This window comes from Sardina pilchardus, chromosome 19 (genome assembly GCF_963854185.1).
Source record: "Sardina pilchardus chromosome 19, fSarPil1.1, whole genome shotgun sequence".
NCBI lineage: Eukaryota > Metazoa > Chordata > Actinopteri > Clupeiformes > Clupeidae > Sardina > Sardina pilchardus.
This window is the reverse complement of record NC_085012.1, coordinates 9439237-9458850: the sequence shown is the minus strand read 5'-3', so window position 1 is coordinate 9458850 and position 19614 is coordinate 9439237. Positions and strand designations below refer to the sequence as shown.

At 42.4% G+C, this 19614-nt stretch overlaps 2 protein-coding genes across 2 annotated transcripts; one reads left to right on the top strand and one right to left on the bottom strand.

The window, feature by feature from the left end:
- Positions 1-518: 518 nt before the first annotated feature.
- Positions 519-4575, top strand: acp5b (acid phosphatase 5b, tartrate resistant). Its single transcript, XM_062521639.1, has 6 exons — positions 519-713; positions 1059-1249; positions 1882-2009; positions 2392-2583; positions 3657-3804; positions 4163-4575. The coding sequence occupies exons 1-6, from the start codon at positions 638-640 to the stop codon at positions 4403-4405; spliced, it is 978 nt and encodes a 325-aa protein (XP_062377623.1). The 5' UTR covers positions 519-637; the 3' UTR covers positions 4406-4575.
- A 101-nt stretch (positions 4576-4676) lies between these two features.
- Positions 4677-8267, bottom strand: f3a (coagulation factor IIIa). Its single transcript, XM_062521640.1, has 6 exons — positions 7996-8267; positions 7710-7818; positions 7149-7342; positions 6875-7059; positions 6414-6582; positions 4677-5627 (listed from the first exon to the last, which is right to left on the bottom strand). The coding sequence occupies exons 1-6, from the start codon at positions 8066-8068 to the stop codon at positions 5497-5499; spliced, it is 861 nt and encodes a 286-aa protein (XP_062377624.1). The 5' UTR covers positions 8069-8267; the 3' UTR covers positions 4677-5496.
- Between the last annotated feature and the right edge of the window lie 11347 nt (positions 8268-19614).

Here is a 19614-nt window from a genome sequence, read left to right as displayed (position 1 = left end):
GCTTAAAGTAGTCTACCTGACGTGAATTCAGTAGGTGAAGGGTCACTGTTAACTCATTCCTCCCATGTCTTCACGCTGGAATGCTATCAGAAACTCTGTCACTCCATATTACTCAGTTAATGAGTAATGCCATTATGCCACCTCAGTGGTTGCTAGGTAAGCAGAACTTTAGACGGAACTTTTGGAGAAGCGATAGTCTCTCACCACTTCTGCAGTCACTTCTTCCCTCTTTGACTTCTACATCTGTTTATTGTTCTCACTAGTCCCCCAATGGAATGTGAAATTCTTGTGGCATTTCAGTAGGGGGGGACAGATTGATTTTTTACAGATATCTATGTAGAGCTCACTGTCACATCACATGATAACCTTCTAGCTTAAGATTATAACACCATTCATCAAAGGCTGAGAGTCAAAGGTCATATCAATACTTGTTTACAGCTGTGTCTAATGATCACATTTAGCTGGCCTATCTTGGTTTGGTTTCAGTACAGGAAGTTGGGGTTTTCACATTTGCTGCTTCCGTACTCAAGTGAGGCGGTTGCTTTGTTTAGTCCTGTGACAGACTGGATGTGTCTTCTCAGGCTATACTGTTTGTTAGGTCTGTCACTGCTGCATTCATTCCCTTAAGGCATTCTCCATGGATAGGCTGGTCCTACTCTGCTGCTGTTTCTGCTCATATGTGCAATGGCTTCACGGTCATCCACAAGAACAAGGTAAGGTCTCTCTACTTGGGGAGGGAAAGGCTGTTTAGTGTATATTTCAATACTTTTGTATTGTATGCTGTGGTATTTCACATCATGTATGTGATCCAGTTTAAGCGCTGCCATGTTGTGTGTGGATCTGTGGCTGTATAGTGCTCATATTGATCAGATAGCTGTTACTGCATCAGTTTACATGACCCCATTTTTTCTTTTGCATCTGTTCAGCTCAGCGCACTCACATGCTGAGAATTGGAACACATAACCTTTTTGACCCGGATTCGTCACCTCTATCTATTTCTCTCTCTATCTTTCATTCTGTAGTTCATTCTCAACGTCTTTCTCTCATTGCTCCATCAGGCTCTCTCCGATTTGTTGGCCTCGGAGACTGGGGAGGACTTCCCTTCCCCCCATACCGTACTTTTCACCAGTCAGAGGTGGCTGGGGAAATGGCCAGAGTGGCCGGCAATACGGGCCTGGACTTTGTCCTCGGCCTGGGTGACAACTTTTATTTCACTGGAGTCAAGGACGTGGATGATCCCCGCTTCAAGGCTAGTAGTTTTTCACAATTCCTCAGACGAGCCCTGAAGCTTACACAACACCAAGTAAATGTCACAACTGTATCAACCACAATCTCACACCTATATTAGTGAAACGAGAGTGCATTCTTGTGAAAAGAAGCAGTGAAACAGAGAAGAGGGGTTTTTTTCTTTAGTGGCATGGGCCAGTACACAACAGTTTCAGAATTCAAAGCAGACAGCATGTGGTGGTGGTGGTGGTTGGGCGAGTAGAGTTGTTCACAGATAGGAACAGCATACTAACAGCAGCTGAACACAGAGGGCCACTTTAGCTCAACAAACTTTCGTTACCTTAGTTGTCATGTGACCTTCCATGACAGGTTGAAACAAAAAAGTGACAAGTACTCCCTCTTGTGGTGAAATATTACTATATTAACTTCTGAGTCATGCTGCTGTATGGTGTATTGTACACTAAACACTGATCTAAAATACTATTTTGTCAGTGTATGAAGCAGAGCTTGGAAAAGAACATGTATTGATGTGTTGATCATGATCGTAAAATCATGTATCTGTTCAATTTAAATTAATGAACCAGTTATATGCCTGTTATATCTTAAGGTCAGTATGACTCTGTTGGTGTGTGTTGCATGTGTGCTGTCCATCAGGTAACCTTTGAGAAAGTGTTCTCTCATCCAGACATTCTGCGCGTGCCTTGGTACGTGGTGGCAGGGAACCATGATCACCGGGGAAACGTGACGGCCCAAATTGCTTACTCTGCCCGCTCAGAGAGATGGTAAGCAAGTGTGTGTGTGTGTGTGTGTGTGTGTGTGTGTGTGTGTGCAGAGGCGGACATCCCAGTTCCAGAATGTAAAGGTCCTGACATATATCTTTTCTACCTGTGCACTTACTGTAACACCGGTGATATCACTAATTATCTGATCTACCTGGCTGATAACTAGGATGAAGTGATTTACTAAATAATTGGATCAAATACTTAGCAGGACTTTTACTTTCTGAACCCGGGATGTCCGCATGTGTCTCTGTGTGTGTGTGTGTGTGTGTGTGTGTGTGTGTGTGTGTGTGTGTGTCCATGGTATACATGAGCCTTTTTCCCCTTATCTGTATTTGCTATTGTTTTGTGTCCACTGTCCTCATTCTTTCTGTTTTCTGTGTAGGCACTTCCCTGAGCTGTACTACCAGCTGAACTTTAAGGTCCCCAACTCAAATGTCTCCATGACGATACTAATGATTGACACGGTGATACTATGCGGGAACACCTATGACAAGGATCACCCGTTTGGACCTGAGGATCCAGAGGCCTCCGAAGAACAGTTTGAGTGGATTGAGAACCGTCTGAAGAGCACCAAGTAAGAACCGTCTCACCCAGAGACAGAACATGACTCGATGAACTCTTCTAATCTGTCCCTATCAAAAATAAAAATATGAATCACCGCCGATAAAGGCGTTTAGTCTGCAGATGCGTTGGGTAAACACTAAACAGTGTGTCCGAGGGCGGCTTTAAATGTGTGAGGCTGAGGGAGTCGTGCCGTTACCCATGACAAAGTTCCCCTGAGGGAATGTGAAGCATTTCAGAGCATGTTTTCAGAAGCCCCGACGCGCAACAAAGAATAAAACTCCTCCATGTTGCACACTGGGCTTCTGCTGTGTGTCGTCCGATACGCCCTCGCATTCCTTAGAGCCCAGTCGCCTGGCAAACACACCCAGAGGTGAAACCAGAAGAAAAGAGTCATACACACACACATACACTCACAACACAGCTCAGTCCACAGTGACCCGGTCGTGTTCACTGAAGCTGAACCCGAGGCCGATCTGGTTAATCAATCATAAATGTTCCAGTCTGAACAGACTTTTTGTGAATAGAAAATACCTCGGATTCAGATACGGCAAACTGGGTCTGTGCCTCCCTTTCAATGCTGGCATGCTCGAATGCAGTGGTGATGGGGGCCTCAATGGGCCTCTCCACCTTGGAATGAGCGTGAAACAGTTTCTCACCTCTCATTTGGGATGAGTCAGCTGCCCTCTCACAACCATGTTGCCAAATAGGGACAGATCGGGGCATGAAAACCTCGGAGAAATGTAAATAATTTACTGTCAGTCTTTCTTTGTTCATATCCGATTAAATTCTCTACTCCTACTCAACCACAGAAATGCTTTACACCGATCAGATCACATTTGTTTTGGTTTCGGTTGAATTCGTCCTTTGAACCTCTCTCAAAAAATATTTTGCCATGATTTATATTTGGTGGGTTCTGTTTAAATTGGCGTTGAACTCCACAGTTTGCAAAAAAACATTAAAGATATGAGTGCTTTGAGTTAGCCTACTCGTTGTTGATTGAGAATATTATGTCTGTGTGGAGGATGTAGGTTGAAAAGCAACTGACTTCACATCTGTGTAATTTTGCTGTTTCTTTGTCTAAAGGTCAGAGTATGTGGTGGTGGCTGGCCACTACCCGGTCTGGTCAATTGGTCACCACGGTCCCACCCAGTGCCTGCTGGACCATCTGAGGCCTCTGCTGAAGAAATACAATGTCACAGTCTACCTGTGTGGACATGACCATGACATACAGGTACGCCATAGACCCTGTTATTGATGCCCTCACTATTGACTAGTTTCATGAAAGGCTCTCGGTGAGCTCGATTAGTTCCTGTGGAGCCAGGTGTGTTTGAACCTGCTGCTATTTTGAATGTTATTAGTGTCAAGTAAACACAGTTTATCCACCACTGAAATTTCAGAAATAGGATTTATCCACCTGTCAAAAGAGTTTATACACCAATTGAACTTTTAACATTCATAAATCACACTGTGTTATGCACCTTTAGTGGTATCTAATCCCCAAAAACCCCAAGCAGTTGATCACCTGTCCGTGGCCACCGTACACAGTAGCGGCTTCTGGACTAATCCCGTGTTTGTGTCTCTTCCACCAGTTTATCCAAGAGACTGATGGGAGTGCATATGTGGTCAGTGGGAGTGGAGCAATCACGTCCAACTCTGTTCACCACCAGGGGAGCTTTCCGTCCTCCTGGCAGCTTTTCTCCAACGCCATCAACGGCACTTCAAGCGGATTCGCCTACTTTGAGGTGACGGCTGACTGCATGACCATAAGCTACATTCAGACAGACGGGAAGTGTGTGTATCAGACGGCCCTTCCAAAGCGACGGACACTGTGATCAGGGAGTAGTGACCTCCCTTGAAGAAATCCATCAGATTTTATCGTCACTGAGAACTACAGCTGGGGGTTTCAGTCATTTCAACTTTATAAGAATTATTTTATCATTTGTTGCTGTGTACTGGACTATAATGATATAGTTTACATAATATATACCATGACTGATTTTGATTGAGTGTGCTATGTAACATCACCTATAGAGGGCAGTAGAGCATGTGGTATGCTTAGTGCATTCTGCATTATGCAACAGAAGGATGTCTACTCAAATCAAGTCAAATCATTTCGCTTTATTTTCAGTATCAAAAGTAAAACTACAAAAATACAAAGTTAGTACCAGAGGAACACTTCAGTAGTATGGTCACTTTGAAGAATGCTTACCAGAATGCTTCCCACGCTTACGATAATAATAGTCATTTCAAAACATGAATACACATTCGTTTGACATACACAAAGAACATAAAATAATCTATAGATTTCTGAAGATTTTTTTCACTAACAGTACTCACCGCTGATTTCAGTAAGGGTATTAAACATTTACCTCTCTTCCCATAAAGCATTTTGTACACAAGTAACATTCTGCAAATACTAAAAAAATAAATATCACGATAAACTATTTATAAAAATAGAGGAATCAGATCTAGACGTCACATTTGCATGTACTGTACACAGCTCCCATAATTCACCCAGCATGTCCCAAATAAAAGGTTAGACAGTTAAAACAAAGCCTAAAAAATATAAATATAGAAATAAGAAAGTAGTGCTTATATCAGTCCATTACTAAGTAGTAGGTCATCCCAACAGTAGATAGCTAGAGTACCATTTCCCACACCTAGTTATTTTAACGCAGTGCTTTCAGCATTCAGATTTTTCAAAATCATATGTCTCACACATGTACTTTATGTAGTTTCATAGAAACCAGCCGGGCAGATTCCAGTGTTATACAGTGGAATGTTGAACTGAAGATGGCCCCCGTGCATCCTCTCTCTTTGGGATCGAGGTGAGCCAGTTCAGCCAAGTTGTGCAAACTCCGCACACGCCAGAAAGATGCGGACCAACACCCAGCTCGCTCGCTCGCTCGCTCGCTCGCTGACCTCACACCACCCCCGGGTCTCCAGATTTCTCCTTCCGCTGGCGTTTGCAGCACACCACCGTCACCACAATGACGATGATGATGATGGCCAGGATGGTGAAGATGACCCCGGCAATCGCACCGATGCCATACTCTGGGGAAGCAAAGGAGGGGAACCGTTAGCGATCACACAAGTGTGCACGCACAAACAAACACACACACACAAACACACATACACACACACACACACACTCTCCCACATGAGCACCTAAAATGTGCTGTCCTTCAGTGACTGCCCATTCTGCAACCTTTGCGTTTTCCATAGTCCCACACCGCTGACATGATTCATGCCGCTCCCTTTGTATCCCTCTCCAGTGTTTTAGTTCCAGTAATTACTACTATGAGCCATCAGCTCTCTGCTCCGCTCGCCGGGTTAAATCATTGCCTGTGACTGCAGCACAACTCAAAACAAAAAAAAAACAACCCGATGCCTCTCACACCACCTCTAAAACTCCACAAGTGTTCTAACGCAGGCTGACCCGATAGAGAGCAAAATGGCCCCCATTCCTATCCATTTACTGGTGTGACAGTCGTGGGCTGTTTCAAAGGGATCAGATAAACATCAGAAGATATTAGCGCCTGGCCATTATGTTACGTTTTACGTTCACTGTGCCAAAGTGACGTGCATTCCATTAGGTTTTAAATAAACATGTTGTTAGAGATCCAAGCCAGGCAAGCGTCTGTTTTTTTTTTACTAGGGAACAAAGTGTCTCTATACTACAGCTAGAGAAGAACTTCAAGTGTGCCTAATCAACTCGGACCTTTACAAAGGACAGGGGCCCTGCTTGGGACAGGGACAAGAAAGCCTGTGCAGCTGTTGTTGAGTTCTAAAAGTGAAACTTGGTTCTCTGGTCTGCGGGTTTGCTCTCCGGGATCTTACCATCGAAGATGCCCTTTTTGGTGTTCGGAGTGCACTTAGTTTTGCTGAGCTCCCCCCTCTGTTGGTTAAAGTCTCGAGATGGGATCACTGCCTCCACCCTAAGGCAGTAGCTTTCCCCTTTGTCCAGGTGGGTCAGCTCGATGACATTCGTCTTAGTGGTCTGCTGCTTCTGTGGACCAGAACATGTAAGACATGTAGGCTATTAGCTTTTGCATGACAGCAGGTGCAAAATGTTTTCTGTAATCACTTCACATGAAACAACATTTCTTTAAGAAAATAGTATTTTGCAACTATGCATGAGTAAACACATGTGTGTGGCATAATTCTAACCATATCAATTAACCCTATGCAATCTATGCAGGTTATCCATGTGACATAATCCTAACCTTATTAATTAACTGTAGCCTATTAATTAACCCTGAAATCTTTGCAGGTTAGTTGGGTAGACTTGGTAGACTCACCTTCCCGGTGCTCCCCGCTCTCTGGTACGTCACGCTGTATTCCAGATCATCCCCAAAGACATCCCGAATACTCAGGCGCCGGCTCTGACCGTCAAAGATGGCAGTGAGTGGGTCAATGACATGGATGGTGATCTTCCTGGTGTCCTTGCTCACGGTGAAGTTGAAATCAGGTTTTCCGATGATAGCTGGGTAAGACAGAGCAAAACTTGAGATTCTCACCCTAACAGAGGTTCAGTGTGAGAATGTTCTGTGAGTGACACATGGGGGTACCTACTGTCTGTGTATGGACAGAACTTTTGGGATGCCGTATAGGGGAACTCGACTAGGTCCGACGTGACTCCTCGCAGGGGTTCCGATAGGACGTTAGCTATGTATGTTGACTTCAGGGCCTTGAGCTGTTGCGTCAGATCACACTCAGTCTCTGCCGTCTGGATACAGTGCGGGCTTCTGTCTCTGTTCTCGCCAACACTAATGGGGGGGGAAAGAGAAATGCATTTTCACAGGTAAGTGAGCAGGCCTTCAAATCAAACATGCTTCAGCAAGTCTAGCAAGCACTGTTGGGCAACATGGCAAGCACTTAGGAGAGCCAATAATTAAATGTCAGCTGTGTGTCTGGGGTTTCTGTGAGGTCCTGTGTTACACTTTCTCAAATGAAAGTAATTAGGCTATTTTGTGTGACAATTATGTTGAGTAAGACTGTATCGACAGAAAAACGTATAGACAAATAACACAATGTATTACTCTGTAGGACCAACTCTGTAGTTATCAGTTAAACGATAAGTCACCGCAGTGTGAGTGTGCAGAGTAGTTAAGCTATTTGGACATTGTTACTTACGCAGAAAATTCAACGGTGTACGAATAGCCGTCAGGTTTAGGTCCCCACGATAGCAGTGTTTTAAAATTGATCGATGACCAAGTGACGTTTGTGGCTCTGGGGTAAGAACCTACAAATACATCAACGAAAAGATACAATGAACGTTAGAATAGCAAAATTGTAGACTTCATGTATTTTAGATTCATATGCTACTGGAGGACATGCAAAACAAAACCTTTAAGCACCTTTTCATAGTCGCAAAGAAAGTGCAGGCAGGATAGTTTGTGCAGGTATAACAGAGACTCACCTGTAACAGTGTTTAAAAAGAGCAGCTTCACAAAGCAGAGCACCAAAAGTAATCCCATTCTTCTTTGATACATCCTGTAGGTTATTTAAAAGATGAGGAGGTCGGTTAATATTCAGGATACCTGAAATCAACGTGCGAGAAGGTACTCCGAAACGAACGCCTGTGAGTGTGTGCCGAGTCGGATTGTAGCTGTGTATCCTATCCACACGCAGCCAAGCTCACTTTGCTGTGTCGCTTACGCGCACCATTGAATGCCGTTCTCTCTTTTGCTGTAGGAGCGTGATGTCAGTGGATGGGTGCGCTGTCAAGCAATATAAGGCACAGCATATTGACCATATATGGGTATCCGATCACTGCATTGGGCTGGACTTAACGAAATACAGTGGAATGGCACAATTTCAGCGTTAATGGTCAAAATGTGCTTAACATGAGTTTGGTTAATGTGCCACATTAGAGTCATGCATGAAATGAAACTAGTATTCAGCAGCATTTAAAGAGTGGTTTTAGGCGGCAACAGGAGATTGGTCATTCTGAACTGGTTTGGAAACTTTACACTAACATTTACAGGGGAAAAAAATGTATGGTTATGGTTATTCTTTAGAGAAAAAAAATGTGTTCTTTAAATAAAACAATGGGATAGTGGTCGCACGTCTCAGACATTCCTCAAGGATGACTCGACTAAACTGATGTAACCATGTCAGTAATCCCACTCAGTGTCGCATTCCCCTGCTGCCATAGCCTACATGTTTCGTTTTTTTATAGCATTATGTTATACATTAACAACACCGTATAGGCTACACTTAGAGATAGCAGTGTCCAAACCCGGAAAAGGCAGTGAAAAGGAGGACTATGATCAATGTTGTGAAATAGGCCTATATGATATTTGTCTAGCTTGCCACTGAACACAACGTTTGGTCATATACTGTGCAGGTGTATTTTAAAAATATAAAGACTATCGTGGGGAAAATCCATTGCCCTGTCTAGACAGAGAGATTTAAGGCTCAGGAAATCATTGCTGAATAGAGCTCATCTCATAGTCTAGTTCGGTGTAGGCCTATAGTCTAATACATGTTTTATTCTAACATTTTGGAGATTCTTGATTTTCGATTACTTTTAACTGTAAACCATAGGCCTAAATATTAATAGAATAATCAAGATGACATAAAAGGGTTTGACAAATTTCACTTTATGTGTAGGCCTAATCCTAATCTAGATAGTATGAAAGTCCCTTTTTAAAATACATATGGGGGAGTAGCCTACTTTTCCATGATATTCTATTATATTCTTATAGGCTACAGTAGATGCACCTAGTCTTGTCTATTGCATTGGAACTTTTACATACAGAATGCCGTTTTTATCTCAAGAACTTCAAACTCTGTACACAGAGGCTTTGTTTAGGTTATAGAGTTAGCTGTGCACACATCCGTTTCAAGAAAAGATCAAGCAATATCAAATTTGTGTTTTAATATTTACAAAGGGTGGGTTTAAAAAGGGGTCAAGATCATATAACATATTATGTCAGTTTAGAATGTAAAGATTGTATGTATGGGCCTACACTAGGCTATAGGCCTACATTTAAATTAAATGTGTCTTTATTTGATGTTGACATTTGCACCAATACAATTGACAAAAGTATTACATGATTTATTAATTCAGTTATGGCTTCCTCTTCCACAATAAAATAAAAGTTATGACGTTTGCAAATGGCATGGCCAAAGTTATGTTTGTGAAAACAAATGTCTTCAGAGAAAAATGATGTAGATTTTTTGAAGCTGGTCTGTGGCTCTGCAATATATTGTCGGTTTCACACTCAGGACACAAGGGAGAGTAAAAAAACCCCTCAGCTATACTGTCTGAAACGGATATTGTGGGTGCGAGTTTGACAGCGTATTTTGCCAACAGTACAACTGACGTAGGCTAGGTTCCCATATACTACTGTATATTGGGCCTTTAAACTCAATAAGCATGTGTTCAATGTATTTTCTTTTTAAAGACATGTTTTTAATCAACTGTCCCTGCATTGTAAGTTGGATTTAACCACTTCAGTATGGCTATCCCGGGTTTACTGCCACCAATGAAAACCTAACTGTTGGTTGGAATTACTGAGGCACTGAAATACTGGATGAATTGGAGGGGTTTGTGAGTCAATGAAGAAGAAGAGTCCATTTGGGGCAGTTATGAGTCAACTGTGTGCTTGTGTTTCTATGCCAACCACATTTGATAACTTTTACTCAGAGTACGCTCACACCGACAAGACAGACTCACAACTTTCCCCCGCCGCTAACACTTCCATGCTACCCGAGAACTGTCGTCCGACTGGCACTCTGCCTCAGCCTCACTGCCACCGATGGACTCATTCAACCAGCTTAATAGAAAGAAAAGGCTGGTGCCTCCCCCTCTCGTCTGTAGCCTGCATGCTAAAGCACTTACTGAATACCAGACTTAGGAGCCAAAGCCTTTCCCCCAAAATGTGCATGGAAAAGCAGGACAGGAAAGAGGGAGCCTTCCCGTAATGTTGCTACGTGATATATGGGCCAGACAGGTCTAGCTGACATGCATGCCAGTAACTTCAATTCAATTATTGTAATCCATCACACACATGTGTACATGCCAGTACAATTTTCTTTTGTTAGTTATTGTTTTCATATAATGACAGCCTCTGTCCCCCCTTAATCCTTTATATGAATGATGGGAACGTAATACAGTACCATCTGTTAATCTAAAAAGCCTATAGTCCGTGCTGTTCAGAATATGCATTCAAATGCTAATAATGAACAGTGACTAATCTGTGAGTGGCCCAGGCCTGCTCTGCTCTGCAGGCCGTTCATTATCTATTTGGCATGAGGACAGCAGCCAGCTTAGAGTCCAGATACAGAGCGCTGGGTTTGGGGCATTATTGAGGGATGATGTTTCAGCGTCGTTTTGGAACACCACCCGCACACAGGCTAGGTCTCTTGTGACGTCACACAGTGAGCTGCCTTCTCAGCCCTCCGCGGTATTCACTAAATATAGACACTGGCTGGACTGATTTAATTAAGTCCTTATGTTTGGTCTTTTTTCCCTCCGCTGGACTGGTCACTCTGAGCTCATGGCATGGGTGTAAGGGGATCTTAATTACTGTACAACCGTAGGCGAGTTTCTAAAAGCTTATCCAAGCAGCAACCTTGCTGTTTCCTTTTTTGTTAGTGAGTCCCTTTTTGCTCAGCAGTTTTGAGCCTCTGGTCAACAGAGCCAGAGGCCACCCGAGCTGAACTAGTGACGTAAAGATGAGTAAGTGGAAAGGCACACACAACTACAGTGGTGTAGTAGTCTAAGCTTGAGATGATGTCAATTTCTCCTTTCAGTCTTGGAGGTTTGGTTAGGGAATCCCGGGAAACTGATACGCCATGAAATCTGGAATATTCACTCAGACTTCACATTACTCAACAGCGGTTGTCCAGGTGCCACAAACTGGGAAGGATTTCCACTATGTCAGATACAATCTGGTCCAGACAGTAGTAGTCTACTGGAAGTTATTCAAAAGTGACATGATTTTTGGTAATGTCTCTAAAGGGGGAAAGACTTAAAGAGGACATAGAATGGATGAATCGAATATTGTACTGTGTACTCTGATGTTACAATAGTATATATATACTGTATTCAACTCTGATTCATAAAAATTAAACTCAATTGCAATTTTACAAGCCCAATTAAAACCTTATATAGGCTGGGTATTGAAATGGTCCGTTTGACTAAATGGAGCCCTCTTTGGCAACCCCAATTGAACTTCAATGGCTTTGTGATCACAAGTAGGATTTGTTCATTTTATGGAGGGCACAACCATGCCTCATGTTCATGATAGCTCTTTGGTTATGCACAACCTCTCCTAATTCATCAAAACCAAGACAAAAATGATTTCTATTCTATGTCACCTTTAATATACACCATTTTTGATGGTAAATGGTAACCTCTGGCTGCACTTTTGGCACTATCTGATATAATTGATTGTTTACAATGTCATGTATAGAAATAAGTTTACATAAAATGAATACATTTAATGTAAATGTTTGAATGACCCTGTGCTGTCTGCCAATAACACTCAGTCACACCCACATCATCTGATTAGTTTTTCCTGCATTGTGCTCTTTGTATGGTATAGATGAAGGTCCGGCTGACCAAATCGTCAGTTTGATTACAAAAGAATCGTTGTGTTACAAGAAGAAAATCACGTTGGTGCTTTTGATCTTAACCTTGACTCTGCCAACATACCTGATAAAAGCCTCCAAGGTGTAGCTCATATCTACAATAATGGCTGCCATAAAAGAAGATAGGAGAAGATATTTGTTTTTAGCAAAAGATTAATGTGATATTGTTCCATGCAGAGCTCAGTCAAGACATGTCTGAAAGTAAACAGTATATCTGAGAGTAAAGTAACTTAAACTCTCAGTCTAAGGTCATTGAGTTAAAATGAATCAGTTTAGCCATTTCTGCTAATGATGCTACTATGCTGCTTCAGAGGAAGGGAATAAGGTTATCAGACCTCATTGTTGTAAAGGTCAAGAGTCTGTCTGGACACTTGTTTAATAGTCTGTCTGCCATTTTTCTCATCAGTGACTCAGATGCTGATATCAAGCTCTTAATGGTGTATTACAGTAAAAACCCCAAAACAATGTCCTTGAAAAACATTGCACTGTTCAAAAACAGGAAAATGTGTCAGGTCTTGTCATGTTAGGGCAAATAAAAAACGACATGACTCTCCTTAAAATACTTTTGGAGTTCAAATCAAAACATTTTTAAAGTCCTCATGTTGGAAATAATGTGTCATCAGCTACATGGAGGATGATGTATATCCTTAAATTATGTGTATTAATGAATATGGACCTATGGAATATTACCTGCTGCATGGTGTTAGGGTTACAACAGGGCTTCAACGTAATCTCTGTTGTTGTATTGTGACCCAGGTTTGTCGTTGTGTTGTCACATCCTCTTGCAATTAGAGGAAAGAGGCAACCCTGCAACTCTCTTCCTCAAGTTTTCCGCTCTGTCTTTGAGCTTCTCCTGAACACAAACGAGCTATCATTAGATCTAAGTGAGACGTATCCTGTTTTGCTGTGTATCTGTTATCTCACCCAGATATCTACTCTTGATTTACAGGTTCACCATCCACTGGTCAAGCTTTTAAGAGCAATGTTTGGAAGTAACAGTATGTAACAATGTGTCATTTGCGTTGGAGGCATGTTTTACAGGCATATTAATCTTTCAAATGAATTTTGATGGTAGGCTATGATCTTATGTAGGATGGATAAACACACGGTCATGTAGCTACTCAGGCTAGTATTCTAGTTTGGGTCACACTACCACATATAATGTGAGAAAAACATTCTCAGTATGACATCACTATATCAGATAGCCTATACCAGAGAGGGTTAAAGCGGAGCGAGAGGCGCAAACAATAATCTGAAATCAAATGAATATGCTTATATTTTTCTATTATTTGCTTATAACCAGACATGTTTAAACATGTTGCACTTGATTTGCATGTTACCTTGTTTTGACAATCTTCTCGTAGGCCTGCTATTGGCCATTATTGACAGAATGTAGCTTATTTTAAGTCATGTGTTTTCACAAAACAAGAAACTTTTACTTGCAAGATTTTCCAATATAATAATAAGATTGTCACTTATAACAAGGTAAAGATAACTTTAATCAAGTGCAAAATGGTCTTGCTATAAGCAAATAATATGAAGTTAATAACCTATGATAATGATTGATTTAAGGTTATTGGCCTTCGATTCTAGGATTTTGCAGTGTAGGCTAGTGTAGTAGGCTACTTTAGGTTCTTTTAGCAGAGTGTCCTCTTTGACGAGTGCTCCATATACTTGAATATGGAGATTATGTTCTTCAAGCCACCTCGGACAATCAGTGAGTCAGAGACAGTACAGAGTAAGTACAGTCTTGTTCACTTCATGCTCCACAGCACTTCAGTGCACATATTTAAAGGAACTGTCAGGATTGCATGTTAGTGAGTGTGCCTGACCGATTGTAGTGGGCCGTTACGGCCAAAAATGGCGGGGCCAATTTTTGGTCCCAGTCCAGCTCTGATCACTATACCATAAGACACCCGTGCCAGCTGTGCTGCTGTTGCTAGGCGTTTGCCCAACTTTGTTTGCTTGTCCCAGAGAAAACTCTAATTGTTGGGAGTGACATAAACAACGGTGCTGAATTCACAATTTTCATTGACTTCCCTCCATCACTTCTGGAGTTGCTGTTCCACAGCTGAACCCCAACCCATTGCGTAAAATATAAAGGTTTGTTGTGCACACCACACATTTGCAGGGTGTTTCAAAGTGTTGGTATTTGATTATCATTGGTGTGGTTAGGGTGGAAACCAACCCATTCAGCAAGTAGGGACCTGCGCTGACCATAACCAAACCCTCTTGACTGGAAAGCCATGAGCTGCGCTGGTGTGCAGGTAACCACAGGCTACTACGGCATTCCAATACAACGTGCGTCATACCACGGGCTACTGAGCCCCTCACCACACACACACACACATACACACACACACACACACAAACACACCAAATGTTCCACAAGATTTGGTCTGGAATCTATTTCACTCTGATCTACGGTGTGTGTCACAGCCTCATAGTCAGGTTTTCCTGGGACTATGGCTGGCATTCCCATTTCAAGACTAAACTCTTTCAATTTACACATTGCCATCAATGTACTGTGGATGTTGAGACGTCTTTACTTTTGTGTTGTAGCTGCTACAGTCCTTTCAGTGTTGCATCTTTCTCTAAGAAAGTCTCCCAGTGGTCTGGTTTTGGTTTGCCCTGAAATTCTGTTTTTCCTCTCATTATTCAATCTGTCCATGCAGTCTCTCTCTCTCTCTCTCTCTCTCTCTCATTCTCTCGTTCTCTCCGTCTCATTTACCCAAGCCACTTCAGTTGTCCTCATAAAAGAGCAGACTTCTCGATAAATGATTACACATCAAACACAAAGCAAACAGGCATTCCTATAACAATTTGCTGCTGAGATCACAATCTGCCCTCCGGCCAACAGAGAGTTTGGAAGTTGGTTAACTAGGGCCCCTTATGCATATGGTGTCCATCAGGCTGATAGTGGAACAGGGTTTTTTTTCCCCCCACCGGATTTCTTTAGACTGTATAATCCAAAGTGATAAAGATGACTGATTTCAAAAGCGAACCAAGTTGGCGTTCCTCATCAAGTTGAAAGCGTCTCTCTATACATCACACCGTCAGGCATTCATGTAGAGGAGGTCCGGGACATGTCTGGCTGCACAAGTGGTATGGGAACACAAAGGTTGGTTGGTCAGGACATTGAAGTGGCACAGTGGGTGCAGAGGGGTGGCCGTGCAGAGCAGAATGGGCTTTTTGTTGGAATGCCTCTCACTTCCGGCACTTGTCTGAGTGAAGTCATGGGGATTTGGACTGGACACAAAACTGGACTCAGTCCTTTCATAGAGTGACAGAGTGGGTCATGACTAATGGTTAGGGTTAGATGTTTTTCAATTCAAAGCCCAGCTATTGTATGTTTTTTCTTTCCAACTTGATGGAAAATACTTTTTTCCCCATCAAGACATACGGAAATAATTTTTTGTTTCACTTGATTTTATTAGTTGGCCACAAACTATATTTCTCCTATGTATTCTGTATTAAAACTTACAACAGACATTTTAATCTCCCGACAGGGGAATAGTAAGCATCTTTAAAGACTGCACTCTGTGATTAGGTAGTTTGGAACGCTCTCTTGAGAGGCATTTTTCTCATGCCATGTCATTTATTTTGTGAAACCAGCACTGTGAGAATTTCACCATCAGAAAGCAATTTGTCACTCAGCTGAAAGCTTTAAAGCAACAGAAAGGAAATAGCCATTCTGCCCTTAACCGTTCCTTCTCTCTATCCCATTATGATAAGACCCGCAGGTTGCCATTCTATTTTGTTCATTTTTAAATAAGCTGGGCACCGCATGCGTCTGATTCTGCAGCATTCTAGGGACATGGAATTCTGGGATGTGTTACCATGGGCAACAAAGTACAGTGTTGTCAGCTGGCACTAGGCCCTGAGCCAAGATTCCAGAGGTGCTACATTTTTGCTTTGCAGCCCTTGGGAGGAGAGAGAGAGAGAGAGAGAGAGAGAGAGAGAGAGAGAGAGAGAGAATGAAAGAAAGAGCGAGCCAGGGAAACTGTGAGGGGTTAAAAAGGGGTCTTTTCTTTCCAGATGTGCAGCTGTATTTCCCACGCTGTGATTAACATGTCCAGTTTTTACTCGGCAAAACAAGCGAAATTCCGTGGCATTTGTCAAACAGTCCTAACTCAGCCTGCATGACGTAGATCAAAAACAATACACTGTTGCTGTTTGATTAATACATGTTTATTTTCCGTCCATGGTTTAGACTTCAGCTGACCAGCACAGAGCTGCTTGTGCCTGTTTATATCTGAGATGCTCTGGGATTTGCTCTGGGATTTGCAAGGGACTTAATGAGATTGCCTGGTAACACTTATTTTTCTAGCATATCTCGACCGATCAACTTTCAGGGCTATATTTCAGGACAATAAACCGGAACTATCTTTGCTTGTACTTGTCCTACTTAACGTTCATTGTCAAAGGTGACTGAGGCGATGTTTCAGAATAACAACATGAGTTCATCTGAGAATACGAGTCTGTCTGAGAGTCTGTCTGTCTAAGTTTGCTCCCTCCCTGGTCGGGCTTTCTCATCATAATCCTTTACAAAAACAGTAATACTGCTGTGTTCATTAATGCTGGTATTTTGAGTAGGCCTGTGTCTCTCTTGCCTATGTGTCCAGTGACATTTCCTCAACTTAATTAGATTAGATCTCTGGTAAGAGGACAACTCTTGGTAATAAACATTGTAGAATACAGTAAAACTATCCATATTGTTGTAAATGTAACACGATATCTAGAGTAAGTGTGAACTATAGGCACTCGCAGCATGACCTTTGATTTACACGTGTCACAGTTTAAATGTCTGGTGTCTCACAGAATAAGCCAGACGCCAGTCAAAGCAAAGCTCTCTGCCAGACAGTCTCTGTAATGTTCTCATACAGCAACTCAACTGTACTGTGCAGGGCCTAGAGTCACAGGCGTTAGACTTTACTTTGTATCGGACGTGTGAGTTTAACCTGGCAAGAACAGATAAGGTGTGGCAGTTCAGCACAGCACCTGTATAAATCTGACAAAGTTGAATGAGGTTGTTTGCATGTGTGTGTGTGTGTGTGTGTGTGTGTGTGTGTGTGTGTGTGTGTGTGTGTATTTAATCATCCTCTCATAGCTATTATTGAGTCATGTGAATATTTGCTAAAATAACAAAGCACTTGGCACAACATAGCTCCCAGGCCATGTGAATACTGCACCTCCCAATGACTGCTACAGTGTTTGAGCTGCAAGTGATAACTGTATCTCAGGCTGGACAGTCATGATGAGACCATATGGTTCATTCTGCTCAGCACAATATATCATTCAAGTATGAGCCGCCATCTCATAACTCCACTTGCAAGTCAACAAACGCAAGTCACTTAAAAAAATCCGATTTTCCATATGCTGTACAGCTCCCAACATACTGTATATTTAACCCAGATCATAAAGTAAATATAATTATAAGCCAGAGCTTGTCCATATCTCTCATCACACAGGGCAGGTTGCTGCAGGCCTGCAGGCTATCTTGTCTTCTGAGGCATGTACATTCAGGAAGGTAGACATTTGTGCAGACATGCTTTGACATGGCACACTGCATCTGAATGTTTCTAAGTCCCCCCCCGTCCCCCCCCCCATGTTCTCTCATCGGATCAAACCGAGTCCGGGAATCAGATAAGAAGCTCACGGCAGCTACTGGGTTTACGGAAAAGGGGGGAGCATCCTAATCCCACACAAACAACTTGTGCTTTGGCTGCTCACCGGTCAGTTATGACCTGCGGGCAGTCTTTCATCCAATTGTTGGCATAACCCAAAGTATCGAGGAGCATGCATCTGCTTGAGCGACACGTTTTTGGGGAAGAGTGAGTTTTGGATGCACTGTTTTGACTCCCCATCTGCCTTGCAGTGGTGTCTTTCTCATCCAGGAATGCAAGCAGACATTTGTGCACGGCATTTCCCCCCTTGGGACCTTGTGGCTTGTGTTGCCTCACACCAACAGTCTGTCACACACAGCCTGGAGTGGCACCCCTGATGAAAGCGACGATTTATGGTGATCCCAAAGAGCACATTTAGTTTTAGTTTGTAAACCACAACATCTTGTCCAGTCCAGGAAGAGTAAAACATGGAAAAGTCCCCTCGGACCCAAACCATATGACTTTGTCCACATACAGTATGAGTGATGAAGTGATCACAAGTTCACAACATGAGCTGTGTCAGGCTGAGGCTGATGACACACCATCCACCCTCTCCCTGCAGGCCTCGCCATCTTGACTTGATTTTTTTCCCTCCAGAACTTGTGATGCTATTTTAGTCCACCAATGCTCCTAGTGACTAAAGGTTTCAGCTCCTGGGTGACTTCATCTCCTCCACACACTTATGAGAGGCTTCGTGGGCCCAGTCCAGGGAACCACTTACAAAGCTTCTCTTTATTCATCTGTGGCACGGGCCAGAACCAGGAGGTCTACACCATGGCACGTGGCCTTCGTGCTGCCTCACGGTCTTCCTCGCGCCCGCTCTCCGCTGGCGTTTACACCAGGCACGGGGGCATGACGGGCTCCCTGGTTGGCATCCAGTGCTGGACAGTGTCGTTAAATCCTCACAATTGTTGGGCTCAAGTGAAGGGGGAAGAAGTGGAGTGCTGCCAAACATCTGTGTGGTAGATGCAGATGTTTGCGCCACAAACAAGCATGGAACACTCCGAGGCCCCTGCTGCTTCCTTCTCATCTTTCTCCGCAAGAATGTTTTTACAACAAGATGGAAAAATAGCAATGTCTTCAAAAACAACATGAAGTGCTAAATCAGATCCATGCAGTGTAATCCACTCCGAAGAAAGTAACTTGAAATAAATAGACACAGTGTGCAATACTGTAGTGTGTATTTATAATAAGTGATATGGAGGACATTGAATTCCAGTTTCAGTTATGTTAGTGCTATTTGGAGGGAAGCATTGGAAAGGAACAGAATGGACATTGTTGGAACAAGCTACCAACAGAAATGAAATTTGCCCCAACTGCAGCTTCTTTTAAAAGATAAACCATAAACCCATTTATTTTCTATTGTCTTTATTTACATTGTTTTTTTTTATTTTTTTTTGTCTTTATAGAATAAAAACAAAGAAAATAGTGTGTGTGTGTGTGTATATATACACTGTGTATATATATATATATATATATATATATATATATACACACACACACACATACACAGTATATATAATTTTATTTATTTTAAAGCACTTTGAATGACAATTGTGTGATACTATGCTACACAAATAAAGTTGATTTTGACTTTGACTCTGACTTCAAAAAAGTAATGGAATTCCAAATGGAACATTGCAAAAGATCTCATAGAGAAATGTCCCCAAAAAAAGACTGTAAGGTCTGCTTTGTTTTTTCCAAAGATGTCACGTTCTTCAAAAGAGGACTGACAGTCCAGTGCATTTGCTGAAGCGTGCAGTACACCC

Coding starts and splice junctions, on each gene's coding strand:
- acp5b (XM_062521639.1), top strand. CDS start 638: ATGGATAGGCTGGTCCTACTCTGCTGCTGTTTCTGCTCATATGTGCAA. Junction 714..1,058: donor CGGTCATCCACAAGAACAAG/GTAAGGTCTCTC, acceptor TTGCTCCATCAG/GCTCTCTCCGATTTGTTGGC. Junction 1,250..1,881: donor TGGATGATCCCCGCTTCAAG/GCTAGTAGTTTT, acceptor GCTGTCCATCAG/GTAACCTTTGAGAAAGTGTT.
- f3a (XM_062521640.1), bottom strand. CDS start 8,068: ATGTATCAAAGAAGAATGGGATTACTTTTGGTGCTCTGCTTTGTGAAG. Junction 7,343..7,709: donor TACACCGTTGAATTTTCTGC/GTAAGTAACAAT, acceptor CCCCCCCATTAG/TGTTGGCGAGAACAGAGACA. Junction 5,628..6,413: donor CAAAAAGGGCATCTTCGATG/GTAAGATCCCGG, acceptor TTGCTTCCCCAG/AGTATGGCATCGGTGCGATT.